Consider the following 19,687-nt stretch of genomic DNA (forward strand, 5'->3'; position numbering starts at 1 on the left):
CTTTTTATATATCCAATGATGTTTTTAATCTTCTACTCTCATTTTCAATGCCTGAAGTTGACATGATATCACCTGCCAAATTTTTCGAGCATTCTAAATCCATCGAGATAAAGGGTGGGCTGTCGATACCGATCAGAATTAATGCAGTCCGTTGGTTGACAGAGCATATAGCATAGACAGAGCAAGCCATTTAGAGAAAAGTACTAATCTGCCTCCAAAGGAAAAGACCGGAAGCATCATTCTTGGTTTAATTAGTAACAAAATAACTCTAGCCATACAGACTTTAGAGAAAAATAAATAAATAAAAATACAACCCATGGAGCTATAGCTGTTTTCTTTCTAGAGTTACCTACAAACATTGCTCTAGTTTAAGATGGCTTCAGGTCAGTTAAAACAAAACAAGAACTCTAACAATCTTAAACTTTGGGCTCTGTCAACAAGAATGCATCTGCCAGTTTCTTCAGAAATGAGATAACATCATCTGATGATCCAAGTAGATAACGGGCACTTGTCCGGGTCCGTCCAACAGCACATGAGAAATAATTCTCTCCCTTCAGATCAAGTACGTTCCATGAAATCTTTTCGGGTGATGGTCTCCGTGCATTACCACAATTGTTGTGATGGGCAGGTTTTTTCTCAGGTCGCTGTGTCTTGCTTTGAGATGATGACTTTGATCCACCTCTACTTGCTGGTAGCTTCAAAGATGCTCTTCTCTCTGTTGGTAACTTATTTCCTTCAATAGGCTTGATTCTCGGAACACCTGCTGTATCGCTAGGGAGCTCTGGCTCGAAAAAAGTGTACACATCTTCATCCTGATGCAATGAAAATTAACCCTTCCATTAATTAAAAGCACAAGAATGCTGATTCCAAATGCTATCTTTTCTAGTACTTAGCGATCCTATTTGTGACAAAGAATCTCGATAAATAATATGCACTTCTAAAACAGTTTGAAAAACATTTGACAACTTATTTGGTGTAACAGGTCTTCGCTGACAAAGACATCTCCTTCTAATGATTTAGAAGACGAAGAAAGAAGCTAATCAATTCATAGGGTATACATGGAAAGATGATACTATGTTAACTTCTTTGGCCTATGCGAAATAAATTATGACACATGAATGATCACAAAATTAAGAATAATGAAGTTTTGCCTCAATGATCACTTCTCCCCGGCCACATGTGGGCAGAAGAGATCCCTACTGTGGACTCAATCCTAATGCGTAGGATCCCCAGGTACATTTAGAAGAGGTAATATTTAACAATAGCCCTAAAAGTATCTAAGTGCAGAATCCTCAGTGCATCATCTTCCTTCTCTCCAACCATTTTTCCCATTCCCTCATTTTGCCCTTCGATTGGTCCAGGGATTCATACCAGACTTGCAAAATCTAATGTCATAGTTAAACAAGTAAATCTCCCATCAAATTCTGGTGAAATTAATTCATATGATATTCTAAACTTTTTTGATGCCTCTACACTAAACATGCTGCTTAACAATATACTGATATAATTCTCTGGAGCACATCATCTCATAAGATTGAAAGAATATGCTTAAGACTGATTGAAAGGTTACCTTCCCCAGAAAATGCCCAATACAGAGGACATAATCAATTGGTGTTGTCATTGATTTGCTGTGAACTATCTCTCCTAATATTCGATCAATTGCTGCACCCTGAATAAATATAAAATCGTCTAATTGGCAAGCAAGCATCTCCAATATCACTAAACTAATAATATTCAAACAATAGAAAATTGAAGAGAAAGTCATTACCTTTGTAACACCCACTGCTCGCACCTCAACAGATCTGCTTCCTTGAACAACATCAACCGATGCATTAGAGATTGGTCCAGTCCAGAGATGCTGCAACATATCTCGTGCTTGAAGCCGTCCAAATTCAACATCTATGACCATAAAAAGATGAGCATGAATATGCAGAAAGGGCAGACAAAAAAGGATTGGAGAAGCAAGCACAAAAAAAGTTCACCTGCATATTTGTAGTTCCATACAAGTGATGTTTCGCGTACATCAAAGTGGGATCGAGGTGTCCTCTCTTTGAAGTACTCAAAAACATGCTTCAAACATAAAATCAAACCATCAAAATAATTGTCCTAGAGACTGAAACACAGAAGGAATAAAGTTCAATTCCAATTTGCACCTTTACACTGTCAACCCACTCCATGTTCAAGTGCTCCGGCATTGTTGTCATCCAGTCTCCCTTTGTAAGTCGTAAAAACATCCCATTTTCAGCTGCCAGCCACATGTCATACTCCCAAAAATTCTGCAGAAATAATTAGTTTGAATTTGGTTATACCAATGCAAGAAAAGGGAAAAAAGGGAGAAAGAGAGCCGGGGAATACATCATCTAAGACATGTCTGTGGCTGCCACTGAGGACAACTATGGTTGTCTTTGGATCACTGCAGAGTGCTGTTAAGGGTCCTTTTAACTCCGGATGCAATTTGAGGTCCATCTCTTTAATTTGATCACCTCTTCTCCCAGGTGTATCTACTGGTTCAGTTAATGTTGCATTGAACCCCTGAGTTTTGGAGGAGCCAAAAAATAAGCTGATGAGTTTTGGAGGACCCACAAAATAAGCTGAACAAACATGAAACTTAGAAGGCAACCGAAGTTGTACATATTGAAACCTATTAATTCAGCATAATCATAATGTTTATTGCATTTCAAGCTCAAATTTTGAAAGGCCCTCAACCAAAATAGGAGAAAAAATTTGAGCTAAACAATGTCAATGGTGTAACCATACAACTCCAGCAAAAAGATAGAGAAAACAATTATTGCTTTATAAACAAGGGATAATTATATGTTTATTGAATTCAACCAGAAAAACATGATTTTAGGTCCCATGGGCAATACCAATATCAGCAGGCGATTGTTAGACTGCAAATATCGTTCAATTGCATCCAGTTGTGGAAGCTCAGGTGGGACTTTGCTCGACCTTTGCTGTGCCTCGACCACAGTATCATTTAATTCACTACAAAAAGATAAAGGAAGGACAAATTTCAAAGATAAGTAGTAACTTTTCTTAAATAATAAAGTTTTAACCAGCACTGGAGAAGCAAATTTAGAATCGAAGAACTAATCATATTTCACATCACAGTTGTTCTTGTTTCATTGAAAACAATATTTGAATCCGTAAGGACACACAACTGATCATTAGCAACAAACTATCCATTATGGAACCAAAATAAACTTTGAAAAGGCCAATGCAACGAGTTAAACAGATGCTGTTGGTCCTTTATTTTCATCAGACTATCAATCTTTTTAATCATCAGTTTGTTAAAAATATCAGATTTTTAATTTTGCTAAATAATTTGGTTGGATGATCAATTAATTACAAACATTTAAGTCGACATTAAGCTATGAACACATCAAGTCATAGATCAACAGACACACTGCACAGGAACCAATTATCGGCAACAAAAAGGAGAATGATAAGAGAGACTCCGAAGTTTGAGTATCGGACCTAAAGCTCTAATACTGTGTCAAATAATTTGATTACCTAACTATTCCCAAAGTTTAAGTCAAAAGAAAATAACTATAAAATGTTTTAAAACTTGAATCATTTATACCTGCTTCTTCAAGGATTTGACAAACAAAAGAAATTTAAACCCCGTGGTCCCTCATTTTTCTTGAAATTTTAATAAGGATAGTCAAATTCTCTGCTTGGGAACTATTAAGCTTTCTATCAACTAAAAACTATAAGTATTGATTGAATATGCTCGCATAACAATGTGTTTCATGGTTACATTAAATATCTAAGTGCTCTAGGGAGTTCTGGAGCATATTTTTCAAGTAAATATCAAAATGAACATACTGTAGAATACATAATAAAAATGCATGGAACTGTAAAAGATCTCTTGTTTCCACCATAAAGGTGGATCAGGACAAAATTTAATGTCTACCTTACAAAAGTTTCTGCCCATTCTTGAGCAGTGTGAGTTGTGACATGTAAAAAATTATGCTCATGCCGCTTCTCTCTTTCTTGAGCCGACATGGTCAGTGCCTGACCAATTGAAGCAGCCACTTCTGTGATGTTCCAAGGATTTACCAGGATGGCCCCAGCACCCAGTGACTGTGCTGCACCTGCAAACTATAGAATATATCGATTTATGATGCGACAAGTGGAAACTTAGGAATATGAACAATCCTACTAAATTGACTTGGAAGAACAAACGTATTCCAATAAGATAACCATCAATCCATCAATTTAATCGACAAAGACAAAAGATAAAACCCCCTTCTATTGCCATGGAGGAAAACAAAATCACGCACAACCAGAGCTTTTGGTGTTCAGTAATTACTTCACTGAGAATCAGAACTCCTTTTTTTGCACCTTGGCATGCAACAAACTCATAACTGACAAGATTCATCCCATCCCTCAAAGATGTCACAAGTGCTATATCTGAAAAGATAAAGGAAAAGGAATTGCATCAGATCCATTTTCTAATACGAGAATAAATATAAACAGTAATGTTTCACAAATGAAGTTTAGATTTTAAGAGAATACTAGATCTATGCATGTGATCATGTTGTAACATGGGCTAATAAATAGTATGAAAGCTGCTGAGATTCTCAACAATCAATTGCAGCTCCTAAAAGGATAAACTAAAGTCAGGAATCTGAACTTTAGCATCTTCAATGACAAATAAAAGTAGTTCAAATGCTCAAACATCCACACTAGAAATTGTTGATAGGACAAGTCTTAATAGAACTATAGAATTTAACTTCCCACACAATGGATTGGAACTCCAATGAATGATCTAGACAGATCTTTGTGGTTAATGATCTGGAAAGTACCATAATACTTTTGCATGATGAAGATTTAAGGAATCTCATTGATAATTTGTTTCCTTGCCAAATTTGTAACATTTCTTTAGTATTTGGGAGTTTATTTTGAAAATTTCCCATAACAGAGATTTTTTTTTTTCAAAAAGACCCATAATATAGAAAATTAATAGCACTGGGAACCAAAATCTTGAATAGCCATGCTAAATGGTAGCATTAAGTAAGATTACAGACATTTTCTTGTGCACAAGTGCCATGTGTATTGGTCTTAGACTACTGCCTAGGACTAGGAATTAGGTGTCTGCACACCCTAGGTAGTAGAAAATTGGATATCCCAAGTTCCCAACTATACCGACAAATCAATTAGTAAGATAAATATCATAGTTTGCATGGACAAATTAATCAATGCGGCATAAAGGAAATCATTAGTAACTGAAGAAAAAAAAAATCATAACAGCAAAACTTAGACCCTTCAAATACATACCAGTAACAGCATATAATGCACACAATGCATGAAAGTCCAATGAACGATCCTGCAGATAATGAAAGAGAAATTGCAGCATTATTAATAGAGCTTGAAATTTAAGACAATCAAGAATTAGAAGGATTAATGATTAATGCCTTAGGTTAAAGACAGACCAGATGATGTATTGGAACAGCAGTCAATGTTCCAAATCGGCCATTAATGCGTCCAACAATTTCATGAACCTGGCTTGTAAGTTTTTGATCTGTGCGTAGGTATAAAAAAATATGTGAACATACAGAATCCAAAATTTTTATTATCAAAGAGAAATAGCAACTTAGATAATTAGGATCTTCCATCTCATGCAAAGAAAACAAGCTCCACAAATCATCATAGACTACACCTGACAAATATGTTAAGCCAAAAGATAACTCAGGAAAGACAGCTGTGGGAAAAGCATACATTCAGGGACATCTGTTCTTGTAGGAACTGCAATTTGCAACAAAACAACTTTGTCGCGCCATTGTGGATTTTCTTCAAGAAATTTTTCAAATGCCAGAAGCTTTTGGGGAATCCCTTTAATCATATCAAGGCGATCAACACCTAACATTACCTGTCAAGCAAACAACTCTAATAAACCTCTTTTTTTTTATAAATAAAAGTGGTGTAGTATTAATATTAACATCGGTACCAAGAAAGTACCACCCGTATACAAAAATAATTTACATGTCAATCAAATGGTCGATGACATTTCCAAAATCATCAACCCCATTAATGTCATGACCTAAGACCAAACAACTCTAGTAAGCACATAAGAGAGAGCAAAATAAAAGTAATAACCATTATCTTAGGTTTCAGGTTAAGGGTATCCTTCTTGCAAGCAAGAAGCTCTTTTATTTATTTATCTCTTTTGCTTGAGGAAAGGTGATTTATTGTAACAAACATAATAAAATCCATAAACAAAATATACTTCATACCTTTCGGCCAGAAAATCTTTCTTTTAAATCTTTGATGTGTTCCTGGACCTCACGAACTTCAAGTGCTCGTATGAACCGATCTGAGTCTATGCCAATGGGAAACTGAAATTCAAATAAAAAAAATAACAAAAATATGCGGTTAGATCATGATACTTAACACGCCCGATGCAGTCCAGGAGTAAGAAGTTATCTAGAGTTTATGAAGGCAGGGGAAACTGAAAAAAGTTCTCAGTCCAACTGCTGATGTATTTTCCTTTTTTCTCTCTCAAATAACACTTCTTTATATATATATATACATATATATATAATTCAATCCAAACATACTGCAGCCACACGAGTCAGCCTCCCTTGATCCTCTACTCCCTCGGGTGTTCCCTCAAGTCCAAGAATACGAGTACAAGCACTCACAAAATGCCTTGCATAGTCATAGGTGTGAAAACTGTAAATTAAAATAAATAAATAAATTATAATTTTGAACACTGTTATAAATAAAGTGAAACAATCACCATAACAACCATGATACAAAGATAAACATAGTAAGAGGATGTTAGATTCACTACATTGGGTGTTGATAAGTAGTTTTAAGCAGTCAATTTGAATCTATGTGTTTAGTGATGTAATAAGTAGAGTGCTTTATGCTAATAAGCAGCTTTGAGCAATAATCAAGCACCTTCCTCTTAACATTTGCTTTTTGGTATTGATCTATATTTTCTTAATACTTCCAGTTATTTACTGTCTTTCATTTCTAATCTTTTTAAATCAGTACTTAGGTGCTTTAAGTAATTTAAAATATTTACTTCGAACACATTTCTTTTAGCAATTTCAAGCAGCTAAAAAAAATCTTCTTTATGAAGGTAGTAAAAAAAAATCTTCCTACAGCATCAAAAACAAAAGCAAGGGATCAAACAAACTTCTGTAGTCCAATCCCTTGGAAACTAAAAACCCATTAGAAGATAATCGTGGCCTATAAGATGTTTATTCAACCATCTATATTTGCCATTTTTTGGTTAGAAGCTGTAACACCTTGAACCTAAGTACTAGTAATCTAATTTTTTGGACCCAAACTACTATCTTTCAAAAGTTCAAGTCAAGTTAATAGTAGTATGTGAATCAAATATTTTTCGATGTGAAATTGGAATATCATAATTTTTACCACACATCACAATGCAAAGACCCACAAAAATTAAGATTGTATCAGTTTAGAGTCACAAAGCTGACATGTGCTCTGATACAGTTTATGATGTCCTAGGCTCAAGCCCTATTGTCCAGTAACTTTTTTAGACTCAAAATACCTGCTTCTAGAAACTCAAACTTAAAGTTATTGATAGTATGTGATTTGAGCTTTTATATGGAGCTCAAAATCACATATTTGACAGTGTCTTGTAGTTCACATCGTTAACAAGTTGCATCTTTGGCTAATATCTAATAAAGTCTTTAGACCAAGTTGTGCCAGAAGAACCCATCTTAGATACACCTTCATGTTTTTGATTGCTAGTGTTTTTTTTTAAATAAAAAATATAATGTGTATTCATTAATTACAGGCACCAAGTGGGTATCAACTCGTGTACAAAAAATATTTACACATTCATTGGAACTTCAATGAGGTTACTAAAATCTTCCATAGAACACAAAAAGTTACCAGTAACCAAACAACCCAAGATTTGGTGCCATCTATCCCTGACCCTACCAACTCCTCTTCCACCTCCTCAAAAGTTCTTTTGTTCCTTTCTTTCCACACCACAAAAAATCGTGAAATGAATAAGCTCCAAATGTTTTTTCCTACTACTCAGCCCCTTCCATGCCTATATCTCATCCCTTACACTTCCTGCCCTTGCCCAGCTGACACCCAAAATCCCATACGCCATACTACATAACTTAAACGTTAAAGGACACAGGTAAAATATGGCCGTGAGTCTCCTCTGCCTCTTACAAAGGTAGCACCCATTGTCCAAAAATTTTCCCCTTCTTATCAACTTATTAATGGCCAGAAAACTTTCACGCATTGCTTCCCAAGCAAAGAAAGCAATTCTAGGGGAGCGTTCACTTCCCATATATGCTTGAATGGGAACTTGTCCTTTACAGCATCATTCTTCACCAAATACTTATAGAATGATTCAATCGAAAAAGACCTATTTGGGTTGTGGGTCCAAATTGTTTGACCGGCTCTCTCATCCAAAGAAACATAAGACAGTGATCCCAACAGTGATGCATAATCACAAACTTTCCAATCATTAAGATTCCTTAAAACTTCCACATGCCATTCCCTCCCACCCCCAAATTCTTTAAATGCTTCATTTTGTTTAATATTCTCGCACATTGCAATCACAAAAATCTGTGGGAATCTATCATTGGGGGTCTCCTCTCCGAGCCATGGGTCCAATCAAAAGCTAATTCTCTTCCCATTACCCACTCTCCATTTTATACAATGCTGAAATTTTTCTCTCCTCATACATATTTTTTTTTCCACACTTCGTCCCATGCGGTCTAGCACTCCCCTGAAAAATCATCCCCACTCCATTGTCCCAAAATTTGCTTCTAACCCTAAGCCACAAAATCCCCTTCTTGTTCATAAATCTCCAAATCCATTTACCCTGGAATGCCTAATTCATTTCAACTATAGATCTCAGCCCCCAGACCTCTTTGATGCAAAGGTCTTTTTAGAACATCCCATGCTACCAAGTGAATATCTCCTTTTCTTTCCTAAGTCACCTCATAAAAATCTACTTTGAATTGTTTTTAATTTCTTTGCAACACTTGACGAAAGTGTTATAAGAGACGTATAATACACTGGTAAGTTTGACAACATATTTTTAATGGGCGAGGCACCCATCTTTGGATAACAAATTTCTCTTCCATTCTACCAAACTCCTCTCAAACCAGGCCACAATAGAGTCCTACGTCCTCACATCCTTGTACTTCACTCCAAGGTATGCCCAGCTACTTGATCATAAGCTTCTCCACCTTGCAATCCGAAACTTTAGCCAATCTCCTTGTTGTTTCCCCGTAACCCAATCTCACCAACTCGAATTTGGCAAGATTAATCTTAAGGCCCGCTTGAAAACACGATAAACACATCTTAAATTAAGCAAAATGTTCTCATCCAACTCATAGAAAACTTAAGTTTTTGAAAAAAATAAATTTCTAATTTTATTTCTTATTTCTTGTGTTTACATTTAGAAGACATACATAAAGTGGTTATCCTTATTTTAGTTAAACTCTAATTATAAGATATAATTATACTATTAGAACTCTAACTAATATAGTATTCTACTTAGTATGAAATTCTTATTAACACTCTCCCTCAAGTTGGCGCAAAGATATCATACATGCCCAACTTGCAAATCAGGTTCTAAAAAGATTTGTTGCATAATCCTTCAGTAAAAATGTCAGCAACCTGGTCGTTAGAAGATACATGATATAAACATAGAGAGCCACCAACCACCTTCTCTTTTATGAGGTGTCGATTAATGTCAACGTGTTTTATTCTACCATATTGAACTGGATTATGAGTAATGTTAATTGTTACTTTATTGTCACAAAACAAGGATAGTTTCTCGTGTTTAAATAGTTTTAACTCTCTCATTAGCTTTTGCAACCATAATAATTCACATATTCCTTGGGCCATTGCTCTATATTCTGCCTCAGCACTGGAGCGGGCAACTACACTTTGTTTCTTACTTTTCAATGTAAGTTGCCTCCTACAAGTATGTAGTAACCTGTAGTTGATCTTCTATCATCTAGATACCTAACCCAATCGGCACTTGTAAATACTTCTATTTTAAGGTAACCATTCTTAAAAAAAAAAAAGCAGACATTTTCCTTGTGCAGACTTCAAATATCGTAATATGCGGAAGATAGCATGTAAATGAGTTTCACGATAATCATGCATGTACTGTCTCACAAGACTAACTGCATATGTTATATCAGATCTGGTATGTGAGAGATAAATGAGTCTTTCAACTAGTTTCTAGTATCTCCCCAAATTAACTGATGTATCACTACCTATTTGCAATTTGTGGTTGCTCTCAATAGGCGATTCTATTGGCTTGCAACCCATCACACTACTCTCTTCTAGTAAGTGTAGGATATACTTCATTTAAAAAATGAATATCCCTTTATTGGATCTGTCAAGTTCAATTCCCAAGAAGTATTACAATTTTCCTAAATTTTTTATTTCAAACACTTGAGTAAGAAGTTCTTTCAACCGAGCCATCTCTTTTGTGTCATCTCCAGTCACAACAATATCATCTACATAAACAATGAGAAGAATGACCTTACCCTCATGATGTTTGCTAAATAAGGTACGATCCGCATCTTTTGTTGATATTCAAAAGAGATCATAACTCTTCTACACTGTTCAAATCATGCTTTTGGAGACTAATTCAATTCGTATAAAATATTTTTTAATTGACAAACTTTTTCTTGCGTCATCTCATCTTCAAATCTAGGTTAAATTTTCATGTACACCTCTTCCTCTAAATGTCCATGAAAGAATGCATTTTTTACATCAAACTGCTGTAGATCCCAATCAAGGTTAGCTGTGTTGGACAAAAGTATTCTGATTGTATTCATCTTTGCAATATGTGCAAATGTTTCCTGATAGTCAATCTCATAGATCTGAGTAAATCCTTTAGCCACCAATCTAACTTTGTACCTTTCGATCGATCCGTCTGCTTTGTATTTTACAGTGAATATCCATTTGCAACCAACTATCTTCTTTCCCTGTGGAAGTGAAACAAGTTCTCATGTTTGTCAATACTCTCATTTCTTCAATCATATCTTTCTTCCACTTGGGATCTCCTAGAACTTCTCTCAAATCCTGTGGAATAGACACAGAGGAAACAGATAAAACAAAATCTCTATAGGAGGGAGATAGAGAGTCATAGGAAACAAACTTAGATATAGGGTGCTTAGTGTAAGTTCTCGTTCCCTTACTAACAGTAATAGTTTTGTCTGATAAATCACAAAAGAAAAATAACTCACCAGTATCTTCTGAAACCAAAGAAGATTCTTGACCCGCGACAGACTGCACGATGGCTTTTTCAGATTTCTCTCTCATTGAATATATTTTCAAGTCTGGTTTATCTAAACGTTCAACATTATCTTCTTGATTAAGACTTTCTGCAATAGAATTCTCCCCCTGGATATGACTCTCAGTTGTTACCCAATTAAATATCACTTTTTCCTTCTCTCTCTCCCCCTAAAGAGGTGTTGGGTTTGAGTTGAAGTAACATTCATTCTCCCTAAAGGTAACATCTATAGTTATAAAGTATTTTCTACATGATGGGTGATAACACTTATAACTTTTTTGGTTAGAAAAATATCCAACAAATACACATTTAAGAGCTATAGGTTCTAACTCACCCACATTTTTAGTATGAATAAAGCACACACATCCAAACACATTTGGGAGAACAATGTAGGAATTTTTTCCTTACAAAACCTTTATAGAACTTTTAAAACTCAGGACCCACAAAAGCATTCTATTAATAAAATAGACAACTGAGAGAATTGCATCTTCCCAGTAACTATTTGGTAGATTCATGATGAACATTATTGATCGAGCTACCTCCAATATGTGTCTATTTCTTCTTTCAAAACCCTCATTTTATTCACTAGTATAGGCACAACTTATCTAATAAATAATCCTATTTGACTCCAGGTAGGCACGGAACCCACTATCCATATATTCTGTACCATTATCAGTTCACAAAATCTTAACTTTAGCACCAAACTGTATACATATCATTTTGTAAAAAGATTGAAAACATGAAAATATATTACCTTTTTGCTTTTAACAGATAAATCCATGTTAATCTACTACAACAGTCAATAAAAGTAACAAACCATCTATGACCAGAAAAAGAGGTATTCTGAGTAGGTCTCCACACATCAAAGTGAATAGTCATAAAAGGATCAATACTTCTATTATTACTTAAATGATAAAAGCTCATCTTATGTTTAGCAAGTTCGCATGCATTACAAAACAAACACTTCATGAAAGTTCTTTTAAATAACTTAGAATATAATTTTTCTAAAATTAAAAAAAAAAATGTCCTAATCGTCGGTGTCATTATAGTATCTCCATATTGACTTCTTTATTTTCAATGGTTACTTGATTTCCAATTAAATTTAAATGTCTATTCAAGACATGTAAGTCATTTTACAATTTACCAGTGTCAATTCTCTTTCCGATTTGAAAATCTTGAAAGATGCAATGATTAAGAAAAAATTCAATTTTAAGGTTGAAATCTCTAGTTATGACACTAATAGTTAAAAGATTGTCAGAAAATCTAAGCACATATAAATCTGAAGACAGTGTAATAGTAGAATTATAATTAATAGAACATGTTCCCAATACGGGGGTGTATGACCCATCTGCTATACGGACATTATTCCCTTCAGTACAAGAAAAATATGTTAAAAATTCTTTAAAAGAACTTATCATGTGTTTGTTAGCTCCATAATCTATAATTCAATTATCAGGAATGGAAATAGGATGAATAATACCTGATTTTATTATATTTGATCTGCCAACAATTGATGGAGAGTTAAGTTGACTCAGAAATCGCTTCAGATTTTGAATTTATTCTGTGGAAAAGTCTTCAACGGATGGTGAACTAGGTGTTTCTCTAATTTCAACAAAATTTGTTTAAGCTCTTGTGATTCCACCTCTTCTTCCTCCCCGACCACTAATTGGTCTTCCATGCAACTTCCAACAAGTTTCTCTAGTGTGTCTTGACTTGACACAATAGTCACACTTCCATATATCTCTGAATTGATCAGACTGAACCACTAATCCAGTTTTATCAACTAGTGCAATGTGAATCATAACATTTATTCTGCTCTCTTCTTATTGAACATAAGCATAAATTTGTTTTAATAAAGGAAATGAATCCTTACCAAACACTTGGACCCGTATTTGATCATATTCGATGTTCATACCAGTTAAAAAATTATAAATTAGCTCTTTTTCTAATAATTTCTGAAATTTAACTGCATCTGCATAACACTCTACTTGAAAATCTTGATAGTAATCTAACTCCTGTCATAATCCATTCAGTTCAGAAAAATATTGAGAAATAGTCATCTCTTCTTACTTTGTGTCATGAACTTTATTACGGAGTTCATAAATCTAAGCGTTATTATCTATCTGTGAATATGTAAGAGATGTTACATTCCATATTTTTTTGGCAGTGTTAAGCAACAAATATGTTCTGCCAATATGGGGTTGCATGGAATTTATGAGTCATGACATTACCAATGAGCTCTCAAAGTTTCATTTATTATATTCTAAACTACCAACATTTAATTTCTTCACCTCACCAGTAATGTAACCCTACAATTATCTATATTTGATGAACAATAAATAAGATCTCGACCAAATAAGATAATTAGTTCTATCAAGTTTTAGGGGACTGATTTGTAGTGAAGGGTTATTAAAACTAGTAGCACTCACATTTTTTTCTTTTATCATTTTAGAATTCTAAAAAAAAGAAGGAAAAATATTTAGTAATGAAAAACGAACCTCCTATCTGCACCAATGAGCCAAAAAAGAATATAAAAAAACCAAAAAAAGGACAAAAAAACTGGAACTTGGCAATATTCCACCATTTTTGGGCCGAATGGGATGAAGCCGGTGGCGCGTGTGGTCACGCGCCTCTACTACCGACGGCGCATGTGGCGAACGTGCTCAGAAACTGTAGCTATTCTGGTTGGGGTTGAGCGGCGACTCCGTTTAGCTGATGTTGGGTTTGGTTTCTTTGGTAGTTGAGTACCAACTTTGACATATTTTGACCGTAAAATAATCTTCCTTTGACTCTGATACTATGAAGTTTTTGGAGAAAATAAACTTCTAATTTTATTACTTATTTCTTATATTTACATTTAAAAGATATATATAGAGTGGTTATCCTTATTTTAATTTAACTCTAATTATAAGATATAATTATATCATTACAACTCTAACTAATATAATATTCTACTTAGCATGAAATCTTTATCAACAAAAACTAATTCGACTGCTAGTGTTTTTCGAATCTATTGGCCACTAGAACTAATAAATCATCATCCTTCTTTGCTTCATGTTCTTTTGTTTGATATTCTGATTACAAAGGTTAATGGTACTTCAATTTGGAAGAAAAGAATATCGTAGTCTATCACCTGGTTATTTCAAGAACATATTTTCCCTTATCCAAATTTATGCTACATGTTTCTCTATCCTTGCTTTCTTCATCTGCTTTTTGAAATCCCTTGTTGAATGGACCTTCATATTTACTAGACAGAAATATTATCCCTCAATTTAAATTACCACTAACAGCTTGCCATTTAACTCCCTCCTCTGATCCATCTCATAATGATTCTCCAGCTCATTAACTTTCTAGCTCTAATCTGAATCCCAAACCCCTCCTAACTTATCACACCAGATATGAACCAAATAAATATAACTCTAACCTTATGGATAAAACCGCCATGAAAGCTACTCAACAAAATAAATGTGACTCTATTCAAGTACATTACAATAACTTGCACATTTTTCTCCAAATTGAGTCAGTACAAAACAGAACTTCCACAAACACAGAATCAGGAGAACTGGCAGATTTTGACAGTATAAACAGGAATATCTTTAACCCATATCAAGATTCTGTTAAAAAAACTACCTCGACATCAACTATATCTTTTATTGGAATATGCTATATCCATCAGAGATTATTCCATTTTCAATAGCTTATTTTTCCAAGAAGTTAAGAAAGCTAACACATCATAATATGGTGGTACCATCAATAAGAAAAGGCAGAAATATTACCCAACTAAATCGGCAGCAAGAACTGAACGTAGCAGCTCTGTCCGTGATGGCAATGTTCTATGGATTTCCGATGAAGGGAATGGTGTGTGGAGAAACCAGCCAACTTTCATACTACTGTTATATTCTTTAAGGCACTTTGGAAGAAACATAAGATGATAGTCATGACACCAGACAACATCACCCTCTTCATAATGTTTATTGACAACATCAGCAAACATTTGATTTGCCTTCTTATATGCAGCAAACTGAGACTGGAAACTTCTGGTGGTGGCAAGGCGATCTTCTTGTGGAAGTCCCAAGTAATGAAAAAGAGGCCAAAGAATGTTATTGCAATAGCCATTATAGTACTGATGAACAATCTCTTCATCAAGGAACACTGGAATACACCTCTGCAATTTTGTTCAACCCATAGCAGTTCAAAAATAAATCATAAGGAAATCTCAAATTGAAGGTATCAATAATTAAAATCTGGAATCATACATGACAGTTGAAAAATATTCAAATTTTAAAAAGACCTTTTCAGCTAAAGCTTTGGTGAGTGCCTTCTGTCCAACCTCATCTGGCACATTCACTCCAGCCCATCCTATCCATCTTGCCTCAAACTCCTTCACACCTTTGAAAAAATTAATGCAAATGCATTAGGTTCCTAGTACATGTAAAACAACAGAAGCAAATAAGCTAAAGCGCAAAAACCAACAAGAAAACAAAACCTGAATCATTAACTGGACCATAATAAAACAAAGAAAGAACATTTCATTATAAAAAATAATTAAAAAAAAATAGATTGCTACAAAAGAACGAGGATGTAGAGGCAACTTACCCAGAAGGGCACTAACCAGACCCCCAGCACTAATCTCAAGGGACCAAGAGTCTTCACCTCTTCTAACAGCAGAAACCGGCAACCTATTAGCCACCACCAGCAGTCGTTGCCTGTTGTAAGGCCTTACATCTTGTCTATCACATCCCTCAGCTTGTGCCCTTGCAGCCGCAGCCTCCTCCAAGAATCGTTCAATGTAGGACCTGGAGTTTTCACCTTCACCTAAACGTAAGTCATGATCAGAGAATTCAGTTCCCCGATTATTACCAGTCACTTCATTAGAGTGTGAAGCAGCCCAACTACTCTTTCTTCGATCTCTAAGCTCTTTTTCTCTCAATAACCTTCCTGTCCGAGTCTGAGGTATGTGGGTTGAATTCGTGTTATACTTGTTTCCAGGCATACGCTCCCTCCACAAGGCAAACTCCAATCACAATACCAAGAAAAGCTGCGTCCTACATTTTGTTCGAAGTAAATTAAGCCAACCCAGAGCTATAAAAAAATTTAAAAAAAAATTAAAAAATCACAGTCATACTCCATGAAACAATACACAAACAAAACGACAGAAAGGCAGAGAGAAATAAGTCAATAATCAACAACAAAAAGAATGGGATCCACAGAATTTTTGAGGAAGGAAAAAATGGGGTCTACTACATATATGACGTGTTTGTTAAGAGCCCAAGAAATCAAAAAGCCCACATTTCCATCTTCCCCCTCCTCTGTCGAAGAAAAACAGAGTGAGGATTGGCGGAGCTAACAATGAGATGAAAAGAAGCAGGAGTCTCCGTTTTCTTTTCCAAATTATACACACAAAAAAAAACAAACACATTACCTGAATTCAAACAGTGAAAACTTGATTAACCCTAGCTCAATTTTACATGCTCACCAACAAACAGTGACAATAAAAACAAGCAAAATTGGTCGAGATAGCTCAATGAAGCAACAAGGCCCCACTTCCACATGCACGCAAGAAACAAAAACCAAAACGAGGATTCTGTATCTGTACGCTTGATCCAAAAGCTGAATTCGTCGAGATAGGTTCTTATGTTTTCCCTGTGAGTCTGAGAAGAAGAAAAACCAGAGCGAGAGGGAAGAAGGAGACAGCGGGAAAGAGAGGAGTGAAAGTGAGAAGAAAAGGCGAGCAACAAGAACCTCGTGGAAAGCTTGTGATGACAAATTAGAGCCTCACAAGTCTCAACCATGCAGCAGCTGACATCGCCAGTTGAAAAAGCAGAGAAAAATATTAGACCGTAAAAAAAATTCAAAAAAAAAAATTCAAATCTCAGTAAAATAATTTATATTTTTTAATTAAAATAATTCAATGATAGAGATTACTGAAATTTGCTGACGCAATCCCTGAAAGAAGATTTTGTAGTGTACCACAACTTTGTCTGTGCGTCCCACCCCCCACCCCCCAAAGGCTGCTTGGCTTCTTCCCGTTGAAGCTAAAATTAGACACACACAGGAGTAATTAATTAATTAATTAATTTTACTTTTAAACTGTAATTAAACATGTTTTTTTTTTAAAGTTAATTATGAGAATTAGATTAATATAAGCATTAATTTTGTAGTTTAATTTCAAACTTTATAGTAATTATAATGTAATTAATAATAAAAGTAAAAAGAAAATCTGAATCTAAATTTTGGAAATGATTTTGTATTATTACTGTTATTATTATTATTTACCTTTTAAAAAGTCACTATTATAGTCTTAAACAGTAAAAAATCCAACAAAGCTTCTTTTGAAAATATTGTACTCATTGCGCACCACGGAGTACAATGAGTTAATTAACTATTTACCATAAACTTTTAGTTTTTTTTATTTTTTCACTAGTTTAATTTTGAAGTAAAATTAATAATCTAATTTGCTTACCAAATTATTTTAAATTAATTTTTGTTTATTTTTCTCTTGCATCCAGATCAGGTAAAATAAAATAATATATATTTATTATTATTATTTTTTAAATCCAATATTTTATAGAATCAAATTAAAATTAATAAATACTAATTTAAAAACAATTTAGATGAAATTAAAGCGTTTCACTAACTTGGTTAAAGTTGAAGTCCACCAACTAGTCTAAATTAGGGGAAATTTAGGTAATATAAAAATAATTATTGCGTAATTAATATAAAAAATATTTTAATTAACGGGTTTTTTTGACCAAATAATTATAAAAAAGATGAATAACTGTTATTAAAAACCTAATAATTATCTATGTTAAACATTTACCATGAAATTCATGATTGATTGGGTTAAAAATGATGAAAAAGATTATAATAAATTTACCTGGGTAAATTAATGAAACTAACAAAGTAAAGAATTATGTTCAATTTCATGCACTATACATACATACCATAATTCATACATATATATATATATATATATAGATATGGTGGTGCTAGGTAGCTAGTGCACAACAAGGTGATGAATATGTACCTTTATGCCTTTTATATCCCATCCCTCTTTGTTGGGTTCTCATGTGACATCAACAATGTTCATGTGGTGGGGGCTGTTTTTGTTTTATCTTTTCTTTTTTTTTGTTCCCTTTAATTTATCTCTTGTTTAATTACCCATGTTTCATTTATATGCATACTTTATATATATATATATATATATATATGATTTGTTTTTCATGGGTTTAATTTTTGCATAAAAGAATTTGACAATTAATATTCCGATTTATGGGTTACTAAAAAAGTTAAATTTTGATGGAAACATATTAAAAGACAAGATAATAGATAGAAGATGCGTATAGTACACCAAAAATATTGTCTTTGTTTAGCCAAAAGTGTATTTAGGATTATTTATAATCTTAATTTAATTAAGGAACAAAATACTTCGCTAATCCATAAAGTTTTAAGCATCAACCATTTGCATACTTTATATTAGGAATAGTCAATTTTATGATATTTATTTAATAAAAATTTATATATTTTATTATTTATTTAATATGTGCACGGTTAGTAATAATATAATTTTATAATAAAGATAAACAGTAACATAAAATATTTTAAAAAAAATTATATGGTTTAATAAAATCAAATAATAAATATTTAAATGATATTATATCCCTAAAATAATTATTTTACTTTATTAGTTTTTTTAGCCTTACGGTATATAATTTTTATTTTATTACTAGCTTTGTGTTATATATATATATATATGTTTTTAATTTATCCTCAGAAGCTCACCTCCTAAATAATTCTTGTAATATTGTTAATGGGGTGGTCGGTATATAATACATCTTACATATAATATATATCTATATATATTGAAAGACACATTTTGTGTCATATATATATATATATACACACACACACACACACACGTCTTACGAATACAACGCATGCATCCTTTTCACATTCAATTATTGGTTGTGCCCTCGTACGTCGACTATACCATAAAAAATAATTATACATAATTAATGTTTATTATAGAAAGATTATTTCTTAATGAAGGTTGAAAATTCTACATTAAATATGTAGAAAAAGCTGTGACAACTACTAGATTGAGAATATATAGTCAAAAACATTGTTTATAATATATATATATATATAGAGAGAGAGAGAGAGAGAGAGAGAGTGAATAAATTCTCACAACATAATGCGAGCATTTAAGTTTAGTGAATAAATAAAAGGGAGACAAAATTCATGCACGTAGGATGGCATCAGCTTTTTGCATGATTCCCTGGCTGCCACTACTAAAAGATTCTTTTATTTTATTTGCATGGCTACCTCATCTTTTCTTTTACTTTTTTTGGGTAATGCTTCGTGACCACATATTTGCCCATATCATATAATATAATATATATATATATATATGTATAT

The 19,687-nt window shown here is 33.7% G+C and overlaps 1 protein-coding gene across 1 annotated transcript; it reads right to left on the reverse strand.

Moving 5' to 3' along the window:
* Positions 1-189: 189 nt before the first annotated feature.
* Positions 190-17,072, reverse strand: TPS1 (trehalose-6-phosphate synthase). The gene is made up of 18 exons (XM_088218463.1): positions 16,692-17,072; positions 15,866-16,314; positions 15,561-15,658; positions 15,046-15,434; positions 6,564-6,678; positions 6,240-6,341; positions 5,725-5,875; positions 5,439-5,527; positions 5,284-5,332; positions 4,316-4,416; positions 3,917-4,104; positions 2,868-2,985; positions 2,356-2,532; positions 2,154-2,276; positions 1,983-2,070; positions 1,769-1,899; positions 1,571-1,669; positions 190-812 (listed from the first exon to the last, which is right to left on the reverse strand). The coding sequence occupies exons 2-18, from the start codon at positions 16,260-16,262 to the stop codon at positions 417-419; spliced, it is 2,811 nt and encodes a 936-aa protein (XP_088074589.1). The 5' UTR covers positions 16,263-16,314; positions 16,692-17,072; the 3' UTR covers positions 190-416.
* Between the last annotated feature and the right edge of the window lie 2,615 nt (positions 17,073-19,687).

Source organism: Carica papaya, chromosome 4, assembly GCF_054855325.1.
Source record: "Carica papaya isolate Zhongbai chromosome 4, ASM5485532v1, whole genome shotgun sequence".
NCBI classification, from domain to species: domain Eukaryota; kingdom Viridiplantae; phylum Streptophyta; class Magnoliopsida; order Brassicales; family Caricaceae; genus Carica; species Carica papaya.